A 13,679-nucleotide genomic window follows, 5' to 3' on the forward strand; every position below is an offset into this window, starting at 1 on the left:
GGGGTATCGAAGTTCAAGCCAAGGGGGATACAAACAAGGAGGGCTAGATTGATCAACAGCCAAACCAGGAAGTCACATAGGGCAGCTGTTTCTGGGAAGGGTGGCAAAAAGCCACTCTAATCAAAGCAAAACAATAGGTCCTAACAGGCAAAGTCAAACACCATCAACAGTGTGAACTTTTACATTTCTACATCTTTCATAATATTTTAGGAGTAAATGTATTAGAGTGATCATAATTATTGAGTTATTATCAAAATCTCAGGGTGTGGAAGAAGCCTGCAGCCTAAATGTTAATGCAAGGGGTGCAAGGCTAAAGGTTTGCCTAGGTGTATGCAAATGTAGCTCATGTACATTCATTAGGGAGATCCTGCAACCCAGGATTGCCTGTGACTTTGTAGGCCAGTTGGATTGTCCTGAAATAGTATATAGATAGAAAGGCTCTAACAGAAAGACAGTGGGCTTATCTGAGTATGTCTCCCAGCAGCCATAGCAGAGTACACAGTGACCACCCTAGGCTCTTCTTCTACACAGCCACTTCTGATATGCTTATGAATATTTTTCACAAGGGACAATTACGCATTTCCATCCACAAGTGAGTAATCTTGTCCGTACCTACTGATTAATTGTGGGTTCTTTGAAAATCATAGACAAACTAACATAAAATACACCAAATAAACTTGAAGTACTGTACACATTACTTTATGAATCCCTGCTCTCTTAGCAAGTTTAAATAACTAACAACTCAAAAAAATTAAGATGCAGAAAGCAGACCAGCAGTTGTGGGTGGCTATCTAATTTTTTTGTAGTGAGTGCCACGTGTATGATTATCTTATAGTTGGAAAGAGGTTGTATGTGTGTGCTTGAGGCACAGAGCTCCTGCTCTCAGAAAACAAATCTGATCTCTGGAGTATAGAGTAGCAGACTTGGAGGAGCTGAGGCAGACAGAGGGAGCTGAGGTAGGCAGAGGTTCATACAGGAGACCTTCAGGGATATAGTAGAGTGGTTCCACTTCCAAGTCTGGCAGCCTTTGTGCTGCCTTGAAAAGAAACATTCTCCTGGAAAGAGAGCATCACCTTGGTATGGCAGGAAGTGATGCAATATTTCACAAAGAGGATGTATTTCCAAGAGCTTCTGCTCAAGAGGGAAGGATTAGGACATCCATTGTATTTGGTAATTCGGTCATTAGGAATGTAGGGGCCCTTTTATTAAAGCTTAGTAGACACTAGCAGACATTAGCGTGAGCTAAGTGCCATGTGGCCATAGGTACAACATAGGATGTGCAGCATTTAGCATTCCATTAGCACAGACTTAAGCTTTAGTAAAAAAAAAAAAAGTCCCGTAGACAGCTGGGTGATTGGTGGACAGGAGAATCATTTCTCTGCCTGGTGCAAAGGTGACAGAACTCAACTAAATAGGATTTTAGACAGTACTGGGGAAGAGCCAGTCATCATCATACAATTGGGAATCAATTACATAGGAGTAAACCAAATTCAAACCTTTAGTAAGAACACTGAAATCCAGAAACTCCAGGTTAGAATTTTCAGAAATGCTCCCCTTTCCAAGCACAGGACACCAGAAGAACATAGAGCTTCAGAGTCTTAATATGTGAATGAGACACAATGCAGCAAAGAAGAATTTAGATTTGTTAGAAATTGAACAATATTCTGGCCAAGGAGGAGTCTTTTCTGAAAGGATGGGCTCCACCTTAACCAAGGTGAAACAAGGCTTCTGGTCCTATCCTTTAAAAAGGAGACAGAGCTGCTTTTAAACTAGAACTTAGGGGAAAGCTGACAGATGCTCAGGAGTGAATGGTTCAGAGTGAATAAGGTATTTTCAAGAGATACTGGCAAAATGCAGAATATGCCAATAGAGACCAGAAATATACCGTTACAGACCTGGGGAATCAGCGAGACCGATGGAGGAGCCGTTGAATGAATGAGAGAGCAAGTCAGCGGGTTCAGTAAAAATGGAAAGGTGGAGTGAAGGGGAGGAAGTGAAACAGGGTAATGTTAGATGGAGGGACAGTGGGGATTGGCAGAGAGACTGAGGAGGTGAGCATTGGCAAGAGAGAGAGAAATGACAGGGGGAGACAAAAAGGATATGCTAGTGGGTGAGCAAGGAAGTGAGTGGGGGGCAGAGAGGAGAAGGTGTTGTCTGAGTGTTGGTAACTAGCTGCTTTCCTTTCCTATGCAAAGCAGTCTAGTTCTGGACATGCATTTGAAGGAAGTAAAATCTTATGTAGCGCACCAGGAAGCTCTCATAAGCATACCAGCATGCTGTGGCACACCGATCGAGAACCTCTGTGATAGAGCTTCATATAATAGCTGTTTTAGAGTATAGTATGGTTTAGAACTTTAAGTTGCTGTTTTAGAGAGTTTACCATAACAGTTTAGGGCACATCAAGCAGTTAAAGGAACCCTCTGTTTAGAGATAATAACTGGAAAGACGACACTATAGAAATCTACTGTGGATCCATTTAACTTTCGTAAGGGCAACCATAATAAAATGAGGAAAGAGGTTAGGAAAAAAAAACCTAAAAGGAGCAGCCACAAAGGTTAAGTGATTAAATCAGACGTAGCCGTTGTTTAAAAATACCATCAGGGAAGCCCAGACAATATGTATTCCACATATTAAAAAATATGGAAAGAAGAGCAACTAACAGCCAGCATGATTAAAAGATGACATGAAAGAGCTATTATAGCCAAAAGAACAGCATTCAAAAAATGGAAAAAAGATCATAATGAAGAAAATAGGAAGCATCATAAGCACTGCCAAATTAGATGCAAAGCATTAATGAAGAACCCCAGTGGGACAACACTTTACAGAACCAGGACACCGTACCAGTGATTTCACAGTGAGAATACTGAAAGGTAACTTTAAAACAATACAGGAACGTAAAACCTTTGAAATCAGAATGATTGAATATTTTGACACCCAACGGACAGGACTTAACAAGGATCTGGGTTTTCTAGCCCACTATAAACCATAAGTTGTATTTCACTGATTATCACCTTCCCCTCCCCTTCCCTCCCAACAAACATCCTGCTAGACTATGGAATGCTTTGAAGTCCCCATGCACATCTCCTACCCACCCTGCTAGACCATCTATGAGGGACTGTTATATACACTGTCAGCTATCACATTTGCTTATTTCTGATCTGATGAAGAAGGGCAACCTTCGAAAGCTAATCAAGAAATGTATTAAGTTATGTCCAATAAAAAAGGTATTATCTTATTTTCTTTTCCATGTTTTAATTTTGTTTGATTTCTATTGATTACCTTTAAGAGTGGACTAACACGGCTAACACACCTCTTTATTTAATGAAGAAGACTAAAAGAGAATTTGAAAAGAAACTTGCCTTAGAGGCAAAAACTCATAGAAATAATTTTTTTAAGTATATTAGAAGGTGAAAACCAGTAAGGAAGTCAACGGAACTGTTAGATCATCAAGGAGTAAAAGCAGCACTTAGGAAGGACAAGGCCATAGCGGAGAGACTAATTAATTCTTTGCTATGGTCTTTTCTGAGGAGGATGTAAGAGATCTCTATGTGCCAAACTTGATGTTCAAGGGTGACAATAACAGAGGAACTGAAACAAATCTTGGTGATCCTGGAAGCCGTTCTGAGCCAAATCGAAAAGTTAAAAGAGCAGTAAATCACCTAGATTGCATGGTATAGGAGTAGCCTAATGGTTAGTGCAATGGCCTGAGAACATGGAGAACTGGGTTCAATTCCCACTGCAGTTCCTTGTGACTCTGGGCAAGTCACTTAACCATCCATTGCCCCACGTACAAAATAAGTACCTGTAGAGAACATGTAAACCACTTTGACTGTAACCATAGAAAGGCGATCTATTAAATCCCATCTCCTTTTCCCTTTGTATACACCCCAGGGTGCTGAAAGAACTCAAACATGGAATTGATCCTTTACTGTTAGTGATCTGTAATATGTCATTAAAATCATTAGTGGTATGTGAAGATTGGAAGATGGTCAAAATAATGCCAGTTTTTAAAAAGGGTTCCAGGGATGATCTGGGAAATTACAGATCGGTAAGTTTGATATTACTTCTAACGATAGAAATTATTATAAAGAATAAAATTACTGAACACATTAACATAGTCAAACATAGTTTAATGGGACGGAGTCAACATGGATTCAGCCAAAAGAAATCCTGCCTCACTAATTTGCTTCATTTCTTTGAAGGCATGAATAAACATATGGACAAAAGTGAGCCAGTTGATGTAGTGTATCTAGATTTTCAGAAAGCTTTTGTCAAAGTCCCTCATGAGAAGCTCGGCAAAAAATTAAAAAGCAATGCGGCAGGAAGCAATGCTCTGTGTGAATTGGGAACTAGTTAAAAGACCAAAATAATTAAGGTGATGGAACTCTTCTCATATGACGAAAGGCTTAAGAGGTTAGGGCTCTTTCTTCTCCAAGCTGAAGAGCCCTAAGCTCTTAAGCCTTTTCTCAGCTTGGAGAAGAGATGGCTGGAGGGGGATATGATAGAGGTCTAAAAAATCCTGAGTGCAGAAGAGTAGGTGAATGTGAATCAATTGTTTACGCCATCAAAAAGCATAAAGACTAGGAGACACGCCATGAAATGACATGGTAATACTTTTAAAACAAATAGGAGAAAATATTTTTCCACTTGACAAATACTTAAGCTTTGGAACTTTTGCCAGAGTATGTGGTAGCAGCATTTAGCATATAAAAAAAAGGCTTTGGATAAATTCCTGGAGGAAAAGTCCATAAACTTAAAAACTGATAACTAAGGCCCCCTTTTACTAAGGCGCACTCACGTTTTTAGCGCATGCTAAAATTGTGGGTGCGCTAAACCTTAGAGACGCCAATGCATTCCTATGGGCGTCTCTAATATTTAGCACACCCACAATTTTAGTGCGTGCTAAAAACGTGAGTGTGCCTTAGTAAAAGTGGGCCTAAGGTAGGAAAGCCACTAATCCTTTGGGTTGATAGCATGAAATCTTGCTATTCTTTGGGATTCTGCCAGGTAGTTGTGATCTGGATTGGCCACTGTTGGAAGCAGAATACTGGGCTGGATGGACCTTCTGTCTGACCCAGTATGGCTACTCTTTATGCTCGTGTTCTTAACCTATACAGTGTGGGCCAGTTTCCTATGTGTAGAAGGTATGCAAGTTTGCTTCCTGGAGTATAAAGTATAATCTTGACCCTACACATTTTTACCCATAAATGCCAGTGAGAATGGCAGAAAAACAAAAGGCTTCTGAAAGAGTTTGTGCAACTGATTTCTCATTTTGAGAAATATTCTTTATCAATTATATTAAACAGCATGGTCTCCAAAATGTAAAAACCATCAAATATAACAGGGGCAGAGAAAAGGGACATATAAAATATTACATTACATACAGGGGCATAATCGAACGGGGCCGGCCATCTATAAGGGCGGCCATGTATAATGACGGCCCCGTAAAGCGGCGTACCCGACTGTATTATCGAAACAAGATGACCGGCTATCTTTCGTTTCGATAATACGGTTGGGGCCAGCCAAATCTCAACATTGGGGCCGCCCTTAGAGATCGCCGGGGATAGAGATGGCCGTCATTGGTTTTCGTCGATAATGGAAACTAATGGCGGCCATCTCAAACCCAGCCAAATCCAAGCCGTTTGGTGGGAGGAGCCAGCATTTGTAGTGCACTGGTCACCCTCACATGCCAGGACACAAACCGGCACCCTGAGCCCCCCAACCCCCCCCCCCCAAACCCACTCCCCACAACTGTACACCACTACCATAGCCCTAAGGGGTGAAGGAGGGTCCCTACATGTGGGTACAGTGGGGGTTGGGGGGTTTGGAGGGCTCAACATTTACCACCACAAGTGTAACAGGGAGGGGGGATGGGCCTGAGTCCACCTGCCTGAAGTGCACTGTAGGAGTATTTCCCTGTGTGTCTCACCTTGCAGGCCATGGCCTGTATAATCCTATGACAGCAAAATGGAGGCTGTAAACTCTGACCCGCACATCTCTGTGTCAGCAAGAAACAGCTTTGCAGCTTGTGGAAAATTACAGCAGAAGCTCAACACCAAGGACATGTTATGGGCAAAGCAGGCCCCCTTATCTCCCTGAGAGGCTGGCTCCAGCAAGGCGGGTGAGAAACAGAAAATGCATACCAAAATGAAACAACTTGAAGGTCAAGAACAACGAACTGTTCTTGCCATGCAGTGAACCGAGGAAGATCCAGATTGGTTCCTGCAGCCACCGGACCAAGAGGTACGGGGAGAGCGGAAACAAAGAAAGGAGTTAGTCGGAAGCCTTGGAAGAAGGTGGAGGTGAAAATAAGACCAGTGAGACCTAATAAGGTCCACCAACTGATGAATTGTGTATCTGGAGGAAAGTATCGTGGTTCAGCTGTATCAGCACGGAGTGACCTGTGCCCTCCTTATCTGCTGCAGATTTCCCTTCCAGCTGCGACTGAGACTCGCTGTGAATCCAGCTTGAGTCTGAGGAGTATCCTGTGCAAATCCCAAGAGACTGCCACGAAGGTCAGCTTGGTGAGAGACAGGGTGATCTATTCCCTATCAGTCGGGGGCTAGTTAGTGGTATTTACCTGAGCAGAAGGCTGGTGCCATCATACTTGTGATCAAGAGAAGCTGCTAATAACTGTACTACCTCGTAACATAGTGTGACTGATCAGTGGTGTAATTTTATCTGGTAACCAGTAAGAATTAGTGTTTAGTAGTGTGACGTATGAGTGTAATTTTTATCAGCCAGTAATTTTGTATTCAGCCAAAGCTTTGCAGAGTTCTATTTTGTATACCTTAGCTATATTTTATTACCTGATATACCATAATAAATCTAATATATATATATTCAGCTTGCTTTTCTAGTCGCATTCCTTTCTCTCGGAAGAACTGTATAGGCTCTAATCCAAGGTTCCCACCCCCTAGACCGAGTGCTGAGCAGTCTGTGTGCAGATAGTGTTGTTTGGGAATCTTGGACGCAGATAATTTATTAGCTGTGATAACGATCCTACAGCACTGTACCCACTAAAAACTGCTCCAGGGACCTGCACAGTGCTGTGATAGAACTGGGTATGACATGTGAGGCTGGCAAAAAAAATGTGTTTAAAATTTTTTTTGGGGGTGGGAGGGGGTTGGTGACCACTGGGGGAGTAAGGGGAGGTCATCCCCGATTCCCTCTGGTGGTCATCTGGTCAGTTCGGGCACCTTTTCAAGGCTTGGTCGTGAAAAAAAGGGACTAAGTAAAGTTGGCCAAATGCTCGTCAGGGCCGGCCTTCTTTTTTCCATTATTGGCCGAGGCCGGCCATCTCTTAACCACGCCCCCGTCCCGCCTTCGGTACACTGCCAACACGCCCCCTTGAACTTTGGCCGGCCCTGCGATGGAAAGCAGTTGAAGCCAGCCAAAATCGGCTTTCGATTATACCGATTTGGCCGCCATTAGGAGAAGGCCGGCCATCTCCCGATTTGTGTCGGAAGATGGTCGCCCTTCTCCTTCGAAAATAAGCAGGATAAGGTTCTTATATGCCACTATAACCCAATGAATTCAGTGTGGCTCACAAGAAAAGAGGAACAGGCATATCCTACGAATTAACAGTACAGACAAAAGACTAATCCCCTTACCAGTTCTATCTAAAGCAAACATCAGCGTTAAAACTTCTTAAAAAGGAAAGTCTACAACAATGTCCTAAAAATGGTATAATTTTGTATTTTTTGTAAATAAAGAGGAATAGAATTCCAAATAGCATGTTTTTGATGGTAGAGACTGGCCTACAAAAGTACCTTTATACTTTAAACCATTCGGACTAGGATAGTGCTATTGAAGATTATCATTCTCATCTGTACCCAAGCGGACAAATAACTGGAGCAGTCCCTTGAAGAATCTTAAAGACCAGTACAGCAGCTGAGTTGGCTAGAGAAGCAGGCTGTGCTGGATTAGAGGGTGGGGAGTAGGAAGTGGAAGAGAGAAGCTGAGTTGGATAAGAAAACAGGCTATGCTGGATTAGATGGTGGGGAGTAGGAAGTGGGGGAGAGCAGCTGAGTTGGATAGGGAGACAGACTGTGCTGGATTAGAGGGTAGGGAGTAGGAAGTAGGAGACAGCGGCTGAGTTGGCTAGAGAAACAGGCTGTGCTGGTTTAGAGGATAGGGAGTAAGAATTGGGGGAGAGCAGCTGAGTTGGACAGGGAGATACAGACTATGCTGGATTAGAGGGTGGGGAGTAGGAAGTAGAGGGTGGGGAGTAGGAAGTGGGGGAGAGCAGCTGAGTTGGATAGGGAGACAGAATGTGCTGGATTAGAGGGTGGGGAGTAGGAAGTGAGAGAGAGCATCCGAGTTGGATAGGGAGACAGACTGTGCTGGATTACATGTTGGGAAGTGAGAGAGAGCTGCTCAGTTGGATAGGGAGACAGACTGTGCTGGATAAGAGGATGGGGAATAGGAAGTGGGGGACAGCAGCTGAGTTGGATAGGGAGAAAGGCTGAGCTGGATCAGGAGATGAAAAGTAGGCAGTGGAGCAGAGCAGGTGTGTTTGCTTAGGTTTATGGGTTCATCAAGAAATGAGAATGACACAGAAGCTGTACTGAAGAGGCACAGATTGCATTTATAATTTTCTAGCTGTAGAACTGCTTTTTACCTTATTGTTGCTGCTCTGAAGAGGAACTTTCATGGACGCTAGAATCAGTGGCCTTTTGCTCTCCATCTGAATGGCTGAAAATGGAGAATGCTAGTGATTAGTGACCATAACAACAGACCCCAGGACACCTCAACACTAGGAATTAAGGCTGTCTATATTCTCCTGCCTTTCTCCAGTCAGTCATATCAATATTCGTCTCCCAAGACTCCTACACCCTGCCACTCAAAGTTGAATGAGGCAGGTGGCACCTTATAGACTAACCAATTTATCGAGGCATGAGTTTTCGAGGACCAAAATACACTACCTCAGATGCATCTGTAAGGATTTCTCAATGCTGATTCCAAATTTTTGGAATAGTTTGCCAGAGGAGTTGCAAAAATCAATAAGTTATTAGTAGTTTCATAAACAACTTAAGATTTGGCTTTTCACATCTAGGCTAGGCATTTTGTGGGGGATGGGAGGGAGTTTGGATATTTTTGCTGGGATTAGTAGTTTATGTTTTTTAACAGTAGCCTTGTTAGTGAATATTTGATGTTCTTTATGGGTTTTGTAACTTATTTTTTGTTGTACATTGATTTGATTGCCTCCCAGGAGGTCTGTAGACAGTATATATGAATTTTTATTATTAACTGAAGAGCAAAGCCAGTAATAAAAAGGAGGCCACTCCTGTTTCTCCATTAATGACACCATTTTATCAAGACACATTCATTCTCCTCCTTTCATAAACCAGTCTATCAGACTGGCTCCTTCTTTACTTTTCCAATTTCTAGCTGCTAATAAAAGTGACTAAAACCTTGGGGATACTTACCCATTCTATCTTTCTTATCTAAAAGGCCCAGCACAAACATTTTGAAGTGCATAGGCAGTAATGATCTGAAGCTGATTCGGATGACTTTTTAGTAACATGTGAAAGAAGGTGCCAGTCATGTCACAGTCTCTCAAACAAAAGGAAGATTCTCCTCCACCACTCTAAACAACTTCCTGGATTACAATCTGATGTATTTATTTGCATTCTGCATTATCTGAGCTTACCTATATGCAGAAGAAAATAAACATCAATGACATGCACTATTCTCTGAACTGCTTCATAAAGAATGTAATAGACATAACACAACTCTTCTGCTATACGATTCCCTAGTGTGGCAGTGCCACATGAACTTTATCTTACCACAACATCACTTTGTATTTGTTTACACCGGAGTCTGTAACACCTCTCTTGTACTAAGTAAGCCACATTGAGCCTACGAATAGGTGGGAAAACGTGGGGTATAAATGTAACATATAAATAAATAAATGTTTTTCTACAGATGTCTCTAACTACTTTATTAAGCAACAGGAAGTTAATGTACTGTACACCTCTCATAACACTACATAAATCTTAGACAGCAAAACTTTGTAATTACATTTTTTGCATAAAGAAAGCTCTATTTCCTACACTTCTTTAGCGATATCTTGACATTTATTGCTTCACATGACAAAATATTAGTGATTGAAAGTGCTTGAAGAACAGTATTCTAATAGCAATCTTCTCTTCAAGCTGCTCTATGGAAAGGAACAGATCAGAAAACGTCCAAATCTTCACCCAAAGTCTACAGTTCTCTAGATAACAATGAAGAAAAATACATCATTTTGAGGAGGGGAGGGAGAAAATCTGACCGTCTGTGTTACTCTTTTTCTGCAAAAATCAGAAAACTCCAAAGGGTGTCTTCATATATTTTACATTCACCTGCTCCTTGGGTCTATCATAGTGGTCTTTAATTGCCTCCAACAGCACATTTTTATGGTAAGAGCTCAAACTCAGTCATTCTTGCCCTTCAGAAACATTAGCTTTTCCAGCTCACCCCGGCAATTTACCACCCTCACAAAGTTATTCATTTCTTCTCTAATTTCTTCAAATATTTCATTGGGAGTTGTATGAACTTAAAAAAGAACTCTGGCACTATCACTCCAGCCCAGCCAGCTATCAGCTCACTCTAGCACAGTGTTTTCCAAGTCAGTTCTGGACTACCCTCCTTGCCAGTAGGGTTTTCAAGATATCCACAAGGAATATGCATGAAATTGATTTGCATACACTGCCTCCATTATATGCAAATTTATTTTATGCATATTTACTGTGGATAGCCTGAAAACTTGACTGGCAAGGGGATACTCCAGGATTGAATTGGAAACACTGCACTACCAGAAACTCCTGGTTATTTTTTTTTTTTTTGTTACATTTGTACCCCGCGCTTTCCCACTCATGGCCCAGGCTCAATGCGGCTTACATGGGGCAATGGAGGGTTAAGTGACTTGCCCAGAGTCACAAGGAGCTGCCTGTGCCTGAAGTGGGAATCGAACTCAGTCCCTCAGTTCCCCAGGACCAAAGTTCACCACCCTAACCACTAGGCCACTCCTCCACTCTCTCCAGAGGCAATTGAACCCTGGAGCTGAATAGGACCACAGTTCTATCAAAAGCTCCTGGTTATGGTTCTTCAGAGGTAGTCAGGCCCTGGAGCTGAATGGGACCACATTTCTACCAGAAAACCCTGGTTATGGTTCTCCAGAGGTAATTGAAATCTGGAGCTAGACTGGACCACATTTCTACCAGAAGCTCCTGGTTATGGTTCTTGGCTCTGGAGCTGAATGGGACCACATTTATACCATAAAACCCTGGTTATGATATTTCAGAGGCAACTGAAATCTGGAGCTAGATTGGACCACATTTCTACCAGAAGCTCCTGGTTATGGTTCATCAGAGGCAGTTAGGCCCTGGAGCTGAATGGACCACACTTCTACCAGAAAAGGGGCTCATCAGAGGTAGTCAGGCCCTATAGCTGAATGGACTACATTTCTACCAGAAAACCCTGGTTATGGTTCTTCAGAGGCAATTGAACTCTGGAGCTGAATGGGCCCACATTTCTATAAGAAAACCCTGGTTATGGTTTTTCAGAGGCAATTCGAGGTGAATGGACCACATTTCTACCAGAAGCTCCTGGTTATGGGTCTCCAGAAGCAAGTGAACCCTGGAGCTGAATGGGACCACATTTCTATCAGAAGCTCCTGGTTATGGTTCTTCAGAGGCAGTTAGGCCCTGAAGCTTAATGGACCACATTTCTACCAGAAAAGGGGCTCTTCAGAGGTAGTCAGGCCCTGTAGCTGAATGGACCACATTTCTCCCAGAAAATCTTGGTTATGGTTCTTGAGAGGGTTCCTCTGCTGAGGAGAAGGGAAGGAGCCCATATATTTAAGGGGGAAGTACTCTAGTTTTGTAATGCTTTGATTGCTAAACCGTGATTTTTTAATGTCACAGAAGATTGATTTCACACTCTGAGCTGGGGTCAGTTTTCTCTTGTTTTGTTTTACTGTTTTTAATATTTTTAACAACCCTTGTGTTTCCCAGATTTATGTTAGTTTCTAGCTATTTAATGTTGTGCTATTCGTTTACCTTTCCTTATATGTTTAAGGATTTTTATGTTTATTGGTTTTGTTTGTTCTTCCCGTTCATTATACCTGGATTATTGTAAACCACCTTGATGTTACTTTGAAAGGCGGTATAACAAATGAAACAAATAAATTGCTGGAGATCATTTGCTAAATGTGCTCAGAGTAGGAATCTGAGTTAGTCTGAGGAATGGGTGTGCGTTTCCTTTATTTGTTCCATCAATTCTCCCTCAAATAAGACATTCAATAACCCTGAAGATAATATCTGTGGCCTTTTGCTGCACCATTTTACCCACTCACACTCCCTCAACAGCCACAACCTGACCCTACCTATCACAGCTAGGGACTCAGCACAGCACTGGTTCATGGCACATATCTGACCTCTCACTTACAGGCTGAATTAATGACTTGTCTTAGGATGATGAGTGTCCCCATCTGCAGCTTCTCATTGTTATTCTCCAGTTTAGGAAGAAGGAAGGCGAGGATACGATCAGGTAAGGAGCACGCTAAAACAGAAAAAATGTGGCCACCATGTCAGAGCAGTTATCACAACTTTTCACCCAGTCTGAAGTACTCTCTCTTGCACACAGTGTTAAAGAGGAATACTACCTGCACACAAAATGCTTTTCACCTGAATTTCTGCTCACTTTCTCCTTCACCAGGATGGCTGCCCGAGTTAACCATAACTTACTGAGAGATGCAGGAAAGGTGTCCTCTGAGACTAAACCTCACAGTGCCACTGTTGAGTCATCTAAGGTCACCCTTCCAACAGCAGCCATCTGTAGAAGCACGTTTAAGGGGTCTGCCTTTTTGTGGGCATCGTTTTATAGCATTTTATCATTTTGTTTTTGCTTCAGTACTAATGGTTTTAGGTACTCTCGATCATTAATAATGATTTGGCTTTTACTTTGTTTAGTATACTACTGGGGATGGGGTTTACCCTACTCTCAAAAGACTCTTTGTGAACAATGACCCAACTGTTGGAAGTATAAATTCTAATGTATTTTATTCATATTTTAACTCTTATCCTTCTAGCATTGGAGTTATTATTGGCAGGCGTCCAAAGGACAGGTTAGATAGACCAAACAGACCATTGTTTTCATAGAAAAAATTAGATTCTACCTATTAGAAAGGCCATTGTTTAGATTTTATAGCCATCATTCAAGATAGTAAACATCTAATTCATTTTTGACACGGTTCCCCACAGGAGGCTCTTAAATAAACTGGATGGGCTGAAGATAGGACCCGAAGTGGTGAACTGGATTAGGAACTGGTTGACGGACAGACGCCAGAAGGTGGTGGTTAATGCAATTCGCTCGGAGGAGGGAAAGGTGAGTAGTGGAGTGCCTCAAGGATTGGTGCTGGGGCCGATTCTGTTCAATATATTTGTGAGTGACATTGCTGAAGGGGTAGAAGGTAAAGTTTGCCTATTTTCGGACGATACTAAGATTTGTAACAGAGTGGACACCCGGGAGGGAGTGGAAAACATGAAAAAGGATCTGCAGAAGCTTGAAGAATGGTCTAAGGTTTGGCAATTAAAATTCAATGCAAAAAATGCAAAGTGATGCACTTAGGGAAGAAAAATCCACGGGAGACGTATGTGTTAAGCGGTGAGAGTCTGATAGGTACGGATGGG

General features: G+C 42.2%; 1 protein-coding gene across 3 annotated transcripts in view; it reads right to left on the bottom strand.

The window, feature by feature from the left end:
- The window catches only part of MROH1 (maestro heat like repeat family member 1), a 491,156-nt gene that overhangs the window by 291,448 nt on the left and 186,029 nt on the right, over window positions 1–13,679 (bottom strand). For all 3 annotated transcript variants that reach the window (XM_030220764.1, XM_030220756.1, XM_030220773.1), the window contains exons 11-12: window positions 12,436–12,549; window positions 8,624–8,697 (exon numbers count right to left, since the gene is read on the bottom strand). In XM_030220764.1, coding sequence (XP_030076624.1) covers window positions 8,624–8,697; window positions 12,436–12,549 — 188 coding nt within the window. The remainder of the gene's footprint in view (window positions 1–8,623; window positions 8,698–12,435; window positions 12,550–13,679) is intronic.

The sequence above is a fragment of the Microcaecilia unicolor genome, chromosome 1 (genome assembly GCF_901765095.1).
Source record: "Microcaecilia unicolor chromosome 1, aMicUni1.1, whole genome shotgun sequence".
Taxonomy (NCBI): Eukaryota; Metazoa; Chordata; class Amphibia; order Gymnophiona; family Siphonopidae; genus Microcaecilia; species Microcaecilia unicolor.